Genomic DNA, 10,699 nt, shown 5'->3' with positions numbered 1-10,699 from the left:
GAATCATGGTCTGAACCATCCCCCTCAGTATTCGTTACGGTGTCACTAACACCCATACCTACTTGTATGGCTACCGTATGTGTACTTGTGCGGGGTGTAAGTGACATCGTAACGAATACTGAGGGGGATGATTCAGCTGATTATTCTGAGTTAATATCAAGTGGAATTTTCCATCGCAAAAGTATAGAATTGAAAATAATTAAAAAAATCTAAAAAAAAAACCATGAATTTTGCGACGAAAAATTCCACCTGATATTAACTCAGAATCATGGTCTGAATCATCCCCCTGAGTATTCGTTACGATGTCACTAACACCCTGTATAATGAGCTACGGTGTAGGGTTAGATAGGTACTCAATCAAACAAAGATATCAAAAATAGCGTTTATTTCAATCAGTTCAACCGTCATTTTCACTCTAGCAGTAGATATAATTGCTGCATTTGCATGTTTATTAGATTTTCTTCTTAAGATAAGTATGTTGCTACTTCTAATATAAAAAAAAAACACTATGAAACTGACTTGCCTCATAACTATCTCGAAATTATAGTTTTGACGAGATTATTTATATTTCTAGTAAAAGGTAGAAAATATTTTTATTAACCTATTTAGTATTTACTAATTACAAAAAGGAAGCTCTTTCATAACAGATCACCTATTTCGGTAAGACTGGCAAGTAATGCCTTAATAATTAAATAAACTAACTTATAAATGTTATAAAAATAACTCTGACAAGTTAACTACTTGTTCGATTTGCTATTCAAGTACCTATAAAAAGAAAATTACTAGTAAGTAATTAGTTATAATCAAAAGTTTGAAATTTGATGAACATTACGCAAACATTTACGGTTTAAGTACTTACTTATTTATGTAAGTATAAACTTAGGAAAACAGTAAGAATTATTTAGTTAAGAAATATTCAATTAAAAATATTCAGTTAAGAATTTCTTTCTGGTAAGTATGTTTTTTTAGAAACCGTGACATTTTTTTAAAAATACCTAAGTATAAGCTGTACCTTCTTCTATTTTTTTAAACACCATGGACGGATAGAAGATATTATTTTTAGTAGATTTGTACGTAAGAATATTCTTATTTACTAAATTACAATAAATTAATATATAAAATAAATATTAAGAGTAATAATTTAGTTACGATTAGTTATAAAGACTTAATATTAAAATTGACTCAAAATGCATTAAACTTAAGTCACAAAATGGATAAAATCACTGAGTTTAATAAAACATTGGCCCCGATTCCTGCAGACACCGCCTAATTTTATTTTAAGTTATATCCGTCAGTTTCATATCCGTCGAAAAGGAAAGGGACGGATGATTCACAGCTCTTAATTTTAGGAAGAATGAGTAAATGAATGAATAACCCGAGCGAATCAAAAAGGTACGTCACTGGTATGCAATCCGTTTGACATGCTGTCTACTAACTGTGTCGGGTTATTGGCCAATGTAAAATTTTTAGACGGTTGTTTTAGATTCGTGCTTAAAATTGACGTGTGTTCCATAAATTTTATGCTTGTCGATTACCCGTCCCTTTCCTTTTCGGCGGATAAGAAAATGACAGATATAACTTAAAATAAAATTAGATGGTATTTACAGGAATTAGCACCATAGACTAACTAAAATTACCTATATCTACCTTAGTAGTACCTATGTCTAAATTGCTTTATGAACATTTAATGAGGGACTTTTCAGGCTACGTCCCTCCAAATAAAATAGATGGCGCTGTACAGATTTTCCTTCGTTTAACTATTCTTCTTCTTATCGTGTGGGTTGCGAGGTGGAATACCAACCTCATCAACTCTGGTGTCAGGGTTATTATTGAGCCGCCAAAGGCCCCTGACATGGCTCATGTAACGACTACATACTTTCATCAGTGAGTAGTAACCGGGACCAACGGCTTAACGTTATCCGAAGCACGGATCATCTTACTTTCGGACAATCAGGTGATCAGCCAGTAATGTCCTAACCAAACTGGGGATCACAAAGTGATTTTTGTGATATGTCCCCACCGGGAATCGAACCCGGGACCTCCGGATCGTGAGCCGAACGCTCAACCACTGGACCACGGGGGTTGTTTAACTATTTGTATTGTTTTTGGTGAACGTATGGAAAGTCTCTCATTGTTCTGAACTAAGATACGGGATTGTAGTAGGCATAATACAAAAGTTAGATATAGGTACTAGTGATGTGCCGGATCGTTAAAAATGTATATCCGCGGATACGGATCTGAATACGGATATTTAGTGTAAAGATCCGCGGATACGGATACGGATCCTTATTTTCTTAAAAAAAAAAGATTAAAGTTTTAGTTATTTGATTGTTATAAAAGTGATATTTTATCTTGCTTTCATTATAAAGATCTATCTATCTAATTTTTTGCAATATAAAGGTGCCAAATATTTGATTTTAAGAAATAAAAACAATCTGAGTGGAATTATATCCTCGTAAGGCCCGGATTTCCAGACACAATAGTTAAACAATGGGATTTGGATTTTAAAAGGACTTTGGGCCTTAAGACCATATAGATTTTTATTTCATAATTCTACTTAATCACCTGAAAAAGATCCTTAAAAGATCCGCGTGAAAAGTAACGGATACGGATTTTTCTTTTATCTCGGATATCCGCGGATACGGATACGGATATTCGGAACATCACTAATAGGTACGTAGGTAAGTATACTTAATTAATTCTGCAAGTAGATTTATCTGCAAGTTAATGTAACAGTTTATGATAATTGGTTACCTATTTTAAAGGTATTTAACCCATTGATACCTTTAAAATAGGTACCTATATAGTACAATATGTTACTTTGATTTAACCCAATAAATGCGGATTGAATTAGAATCTACTTACTACGAACAAAGTGATGTTCCATCGTCTAGTTGACACTTTAGCTGAGTTCTTATTTTGTCTACAATAAAGTGCCTATAATTTACAATAAAAAAATGTACGAAAAAAAAGACAATAGGTATTTAACGTAGGTAATAACCACTGATGTGCCGTTTCCGGGATTGTTAACAAAGTAGGAATGTTCCCGTTGTTAATAATCTTTAATAGTAAGGACACTGGCTGCTTTTCTTTTTTAAATTGTTATTTCTTATTCTCTGGTCTTATCTGCCTAAAAGTTAGGTAATAATTTTTTTCTTCTTTTTCCTCTTTTCACATTATGTTTTGCTCTTTTTACTGCTTGGAACGTTCTCGAAGTGGGAATATTTCCTTGAACAGCACATCACTGGTAATAACAGTCGGCAAATAATGTTATATAAGTATAGGTAAGTAATGTAGGTATGGTATTCTAGAAAACTCGCAGATACTAACTTTAACTCTCTGGTCTAGTTATCCGACTACGGCAAAGCAAATAGGAGGGTTATGTGTTTCACTATGTATTGTGAAGCATTTACGTCTGTTCCAATATAACCAAACTACTAAACGGAATTTAGCAAATGGGGTGTACAGTCAGAGCAAATACAATTGCATAAAAGTGTAAATTAACTAAAATTAAGAATGTAAAAAATATTTGAAACATTGTTATAGCCTGTAAAGCAAGCAAAGTTGGGACTTGAAATCATGGTTAGCACTGTATTTACATTTCAGATTAAAAATAAAATAATTATTATGTAGTATACTGTTTGGATTGAAAGTAATATGGGGAAGGTATAAAACATATTCATTTATTTGAAAGTTATCTATATAATTGAGTGGAGAACACCTATTGGCCTTGAAAAAGTAAACCTTATACCAACGTACAGACTGCATTAAGTAGCTACTGCAGCGCAAGATACGGTATTTTTCCGCCACACCCTTTCTACTGTCGTCTCTGTAATTGGTTCGCAACATAAACCTAATTTAAGAAATCGTGACTGAGCAGGCACCTACAATCTGTCTGCGGTCACTCTCCTAAGTAACTAGCTTTCATTATTATCTGTTCGCTACTTTCTTTTTATCGACACTTTATTTTGTATTGATTCCACACGTTTCGTTTGTTCATTTCGAATACCTATTTACCTAGCAGCTCGATACGAGCCAGTCACTCGACCATTCGTTTCCTAGACTTAACGTACGGTGCTTTAAGGGTAGAAGTTCTGTAGGGCGTCGGAGTATATGGAGTTGTAGGTGTCCCTCAATACGTAGACGCTGTCGTTTGGCTTGCCGTTGAAGACGTACTGGCCCTTAAGGTTGGTTACTTTAGAGTTGGTCGGAGAGGGTTTCGGCTTCGGTTTGGAGTACGAGGGAGCGTTGTAGCTCGGTCGTTGAGGCTGCTGCATTATCTGTTGAGGAGCGCCGTATCCGAAGGGGTCAACTTGCGGTATTTGCGGCACCTGAGGTGGGTAGCCACCCGGCCCGTTCCATTGGTACACGCCAGTAGGTTTTCCGTTGGATACGAAGTCCAGTGGTAGATTGATGAAGGGATCGACTTGCGGAGGTACACCGGGCGGTATCATTGGGGACATGGGCGGGCCCAGACTCGGGGGCTGCGACACGTAGCCTAGACCAGGGACGAACATGTACGGTGTGGGGGGCAGCCTGATGTAGAATATCGGCGAGTTGTCATACTGCAGCGAGTTGATGTTGTCGTTCTGATAGCTCTCTCCGTTGCCGTTCTTCTTCTTGTTCTGTTGGCGGCGGCGGGACGGGATGGTGCGAGAGAGGTCGTCTTCGTCGAAGTGGTCGTCGTTCACGGCGAAGGTGACGTCATCGTCGTCGTCTTCGGAGTAGTCGAGGCCTGACGAGAGGAAGGAGGGGAAGTAGCCGAAGAGATTGAGGGCCTTGTTGCGACGGTTCTTGGGTGTGGCGGGGGCAGTTGTGGTGGTGTCCTTGAACTCGTCCTGCAGCTTGCTCTGTCGCGGGGAGGTGTGCTCCGGCAGGCTCGCGGCCCGGGACCGCCTCGGGGCGCTGTCTCCGTGCAACACCAGGCAAAGAAGCACCAGGGCAATCAGTAGGCTCGGACACTCCATTTTTTACCTGAAATTAAAGAAAGAGTATGTAAGTAAGTTGAAGTCAACCATGGCTATTGTTGGTACGAGTATTACCTAATTTATCTATAGGCCTGGTGTCTTATAGGGAAGTCAAGGAATTGGCCTTTGATAGACTGGAATGGGAAATGCTACACCGACAAGAGCGTGGTTCTTAAATTGATGATGATGAGGCCTGGTAGATTAAGCCTCCCTTTAATCAAATGGAGAAGGTATGAAGTAAATAAATTTTTAGATTTAGGTATTACGGTACCGGAGGGCCATGAACTAGGTTCAATAGATATCTATTATTGCTTATTACTCTAAAAATACTTATATTTAAGTAGGTAATAGGTAGTAAAAGTAATACGTTATTGTTTGCATAATACTATTGTTCATGTTAGAGGAGCTCGGTGGCGCAGCAGTTAACGCGTTCGGTCTGCGATTGTTGAAGTAAAGCAACTTTCGCAAAGGCCGGTCATTGGATGAGTGACCACAAAAAAAAAGTTTTTATCTCGAGCTCCTCCGTGATTCAGAAGGCACGTTAAGCCGTTGGTCCCGGCTGCATTAGCAGTCGTTAATAACCATCAATCCGCACTGGGTCCGCGTGATGGTTTAAGGCCCGATCTCTCTGCCCATCCATAGGGAAGGCCCGTGCCCCAATAGTGGGGACGTTAATGGGCTGATGATGATGATTGTTCATGTAATGTGTTTTTATAAAGAGTTTAGTATAGTATTGTAGGTAGCTACTTACGATAGCAGAGAATCAGTGATACTTGTGTAAAAATAAGGTGTTTTCGTATCTTGGTATGTACCTAGTTAGTTAGTTAGTTAGTGGGCTCTGTTTTCCGCATTTGGACTCTAAGATGGCCCATTATGCGTGTAATTGTTGACTACGTAAGCCAACCTAACTCCTTCCAGAAGCTCAGAAGCCTTCTGGGGTTTTCACAGGCTTCGCGGAGCGACCCCATTCCTTTGAGGATTTTTGCCCGTTGTGCTGACACTCCCGTGCATTCCAGGATTACATGGGGGGCAGTTTCTTCTGCGTCCAGACAGCCTCTGCAAAGTGGGCTGTCCGTTATCCCTAAGTTAAATGTGCCCCAGCAGTGGGGACGTTAATGGGCTGATGATGATGATTGTTCATGTAATGTGTTTTTATAAAGAGTTTAGTATAGTATTGGAGGTAAGGTAGCTACTTACGATAGCAGAGAATCAGTGATACTTGTGTAAAAATAAGGTGTTTTCGTATCTTGGTAAGTACCTAATAACTATATTGGTATGTATTAGATGGCCAATTACACGTAAAGATATCTGTAAAATTACTAGTTGTTTACATGCGATGAAATTAATTTAAATGCAAATCAATTTCATGCATTAATTCACTAGAAAAGTAAATAAGACATTTAATTGACGTTTACATGTTTGTAAAAAAGATATGAATTATAAATATTATGTAGATGACAATCGTCCATAACGAAAGGCAGAAAAAAGCTTAATATCAAAAAACTTATTCGTTTTAGTGGCTGTTAAGAATCATTTCGCTAATTACGTATGCAAACAACAACTTAAAAGAAGTAAGGAGTGTAAACTGTTACTGGCGCGTTCTTTATGAATATTAAATCGAATAAATATGTCTGTCATAACGCGGACCTTTACAATATCAAGTTGCAGACCTCGTCCAGAATTTTTGATAGCTGCGACTATAAAAAGGATCTAAAAGAGTTACGACTTTCATACCGCATAATAATAAATCCTGCATTAATACAATCGTACAGGGTCTATAAATAACTCAACAGTTCGTAGGTACATGCGATGTAAATAATAAACATCGTCAGTTGTACACTCTAACCAAATAAGGCGAGATCGCAATTACGCGGTAAAATAATTATAAAAGCTGCAATAAAAATCCAAAAAATGAGGATAAAACTGGTTGATGTTTATAATATTTTATGCTAACCGGTCATGTACATTAGTAACAATGTACTTAAGATTATGAAGTTGTAAGCATCGCTAAAATATCGGACGGCCCATTATGGGATATTTACGCGAGAGGCAATTTAATACTGCACGGGAGAACTTGAATACCAAGTGACATTTCATAATGGATGTCTACAAGATTCTAGGAACCTGCTAAAGCTTTCAATTCACATAGGTATTTTATAGTACCTACTTACCACAAAATTTACCTTTAAAAGTATCTTTAACCCCTTACTGCTTTATATTCTTTTTTTTTTATTATTATGGCAATGGGTCGCTTAGGAGTACGACCATTCTGCCAGTGTCGAAGTGATCAGAAAACAAACTGAAAAAATTTGACAGGTTGATTAATTTTAAACTGTAGGTACTTTATATTCTTTCAACAACTTACTTATATAAACTTGAGTCCTTTCAAATAGATTAAAAAAACTTTTTAAATAACTTTTAAAATGTATATTGACTTCAATAGATACAAAATGAGCCTATGCAACCGTTTGATTGCATCAAATTAAGTTCTCACATCCAGAAAACTTTTTTGTCAATGACGTTTCAATTCATTAGTTAATTAAATCGTACGCGTGAGTTATGCGTCGCGTCGTTTGATAATCGAACGGTTAATCATCGACCCTGACAGATGGGCAGTCAGATTGATGCTGTATACACAATTTGACGATATAATTTGTCATGTCACAGGTCCGAATCAAGGCATTTGCACCTACGCCAGTACCAGATACCTACAATAATATCTACTATTGTGGTTAACTGTACATTTCGTGATACTTATAGATATGAATATACCAACCACCAACCAGCCTCTTCGTCGCTTTTGTATTAGGTATCATCGTCCTTTAAATAACTAGAATAGTAGACGAAAGAGTCTAAAAGAGGGTTAGCTAAGTTACAAACGATTACGACAATCAACAGTGACAATGATAAAAATATACAATGTCAAATTGGTGATGTTCCAGGTCAACCGGTTTCGCGTCATTTCACTCTATTTATTTTTTAAATAATATCTAAGACATAGATTATTATACTATATATAGCTACAAACCCATGTACTGACTCACTGACTGACTGACTGACTGACTGACTGACATAGTTGTTCTCCCAGAAGGAGTGTCGGGGGGTGAAAATGGTGTATGGGGGGTGTGATCGGGACCACCCGGTGAGTATGGGAAAACTTCCAGATCCTGGAAAACTGCTCCGCATCAGGGAGACAACCGACAGTCTGGCGCAACTATTATACCTGGATCAATTTTTTTTTCGCAAAACCTATTTAAATCTTGGTCAAATTCTATTGTGAGTGAAAAAAAATCAAAATGGCGGAAAAACAAGATGGCCGCCATACAAAATTTCGTTTTTCCAGAAAATGTCTCGGAGGTAAAAATGATGTATGGGAGGTGTGATCGGAACGTATTGTTGAGTATGGAAATACTTCTCGATCTTGAAAACCTGCTCCGCATCAGGGAGACACCCTACGGCCTGGCAAAACTATCGCATCTGGCACGATTCTTTTTTCACAAAACCTATTTAAATCTTAGTCAAATTTTATCGCCGATAAAAAAAAATCAAAATGGCGGAAAATCAAGATGGCCGCCATACAAAATTTTCGTTTTTCCTGAAAATGCCTCGGGGGTGAATATGATGTAAGAGGGATGTGATCAAAATGTCATGTTGAGTATGGAAATACTTCCCGACCTTCAAAAACTGCTCCGCATCAGGCAGACACCCTACGGCCTGGCAAAACTATCGCACCTGGAACTTTTTTATTTTCACGAAACCTATTTAAATCTTGGTCAAATTTTATCGCCTGTGAAAAAGAAACAAAATGGCCGAAAAACAAGATGGCCGCCATATAAATTTTTGTTTTTCCAGAAAATGTCTCGGGTGTAAAAATGATGTATAGGGGTGTGATCGGAACGTCATCTTGAAAAACTGCTCCGCATCAGGGAGACACCCTACGGCCTGGCAAAACTATAGCACCTAGAACTTTTTTGATTTCACGAGACCTATTCAAGTCTTGGTCAAATTCTATCGCGGTAAAAAAATGGCGGGAAAACAAAACACGCGAGCAGCTTGCTGCGAGCGAACCACGCGACATCTAGTTAAAAATATAAAAATAGAGTAATAAAACATGACAACGTAAATTTATCATAAATCTTATGCAATACCTACCAGAAATCAGAATAATCTACCCTTTTTTAAAGAGAGCTTTTTTTACCTCGTCTAGATGCTTTTAGTGAATGTGACAGAAAGCTCTAAAATGTCACAAAGGATTATTTATAAGTATATTTATAGTAGTGTATTATTTATATTGAGTAGTAAGTATATTTATATTATTTATAATTGAAGATTATTTATAACATAATTAGGAATATAATTTGCTCCAGGCGCTGATGTTGCGGTGTTTTCCGTGGAAAATACCCAAGTTCTATTTACCCACTTATTCTGCGACAGAAATACACATACTTTGATTCCGTCTCTGGCTTCCATCTGATGGATAACTCAATTTACGTTCTGACGCGTCATTACCATTAGTCTTTGCATCTGATTGTGCATATACCGTTAAAACAATTATGCAACTCTTGTTCAATAAAATAATTTGCTCCCCGCGTTTCCTTATGAGGGGTTTTGAATGCAATGACATTTGTTTTATGGCTCATTTGTGGTAAGTGTGTTACGGTCTGCATTTCATAGATAAGCTTATTTGTTAACGGAAATGTTTCATTCAAAGTATTGTTTATAAATTTATAAGGTAGCGTCATCTTGGCGAAAGGATTCCCTGGATTAAAGTGCACAGGGATTATCGACAATAATAAATCTATTTAGGTGTCTATAATACATAAACTGTATCACTTAGTGAGAGGCCTTTCTTGAATTTCTGTCATAGGTAGGTAGTATATTTGAATATAATTGGAAGTGATCAAAATCGAGGTGAAAAAGTTAAAATGAATAAAAATTTATTTTGCTAATACAACACTCTAAGTGCGGTCGGTACAACATTTATTCCTCTTCCATCCATCCTTAATTCTCACTTCATCATCTCAGTACTCACTTTTCACACACATATCCTTCTTCACACATAGGCAACGGGTGTTCCAAATGTCCATAGGTGGCGACACTTACAACCACTTACCCGCCTGCTTATTTGCCGTCCATGTCACATTAAAAAAATCATAATCGATCCACACTTTCTTGGGTCGTCCCTTCTATATCCGCTCACATTTATACTCATCACTTTCCTCGTTGTGCTTCCATAGCCGATGTAGACGCCAATCTAGGACTGCACCGTGCTAAATGGAAAAAGAGGACAGGGAAGGCTGACCTCAAGTACAGGAGACCAAGGGCAAGGAAGATTATGATGAAATAGTAAAGTTAATCGTCGTAATGAATATCAAAATGTGTCAAGTTTGGTGGCGTCTGTCATATAATTTTTTCGTGAAAAATTGGGAAAATTGGGAATTGAAAAATTCCATTTTCATGTCGGTTCCGAGGATCCTTTTGGATCTTTTTTATGTCGGAACCCAATTTTTCACGAAAAAATAATATTATGAAATTTCGCCACCAAACTTGAAATTTTGAGATTCACCCAAAAACGTGTACTGCCTACGTAAGTCAACTTTATAAGTAAATCTCCTCTTCTTATGTGGGTTGTGAGGTGGAATACCACCCTCATCAACCCTGGTTTCAGGGTTATTACTGAGCCACCAAAGGCCCCTGATATGACTCATGTAACGACTACTAAATTACAACAG

The 10,699-nt window shown here is 37.5% G+C and overlaps 1 protein-coding gene across 2 annotated transcripts in view; it reads right to left on the bottom strand.

The window, feature by feature from the left end:
- Nucleotides 1-370: 370 nt before the first annotated feature.
- LOC126368661 (uncharacterized) overlaps nucleotides 371-10,699 on the bottom strand; it is a 121,467-nt gene continuing 111,138 nt past the window's right edge. For both annotated transcript variants that reach the window (XM_050012753.1, XM_050012754.1), the window contains exon 4: nucleotides 371-4,974. In XM_050012753.1, coding sequence (XP_049868710.1) covers nucleotides 4,080-4,967 — 888 coding nt within the window. In that variant the 5' untranslated portion in view covers nucleotides 4,968-4,974 and the 3' untranslated portion in view covers nucleotides 371-4,079. The remainder of the gene's footprint in view (nucleotides 4,975-10,699) is intronic.

Source organism: Pectinophora gossypiella, chromosome 8 (genome assembly GCF_024362695.1).
Source record: "Pectinophora gossypiella chromosome 8, ilPecGoss1.1, whole genome shotgun sequence".
NCBI classification, from domain to species: Eukaryota; Metazoa; Arthropoda; class Insecta; order Lepidoptera; family Gelechiidae; genus Pectinophora; species Pectinophora gossypiella.
The sequence above is the reverse complement of the archived record's forward strand: the minus strand, read 5'-3'. Positions and strand labels throughout refer to the sequence as shown.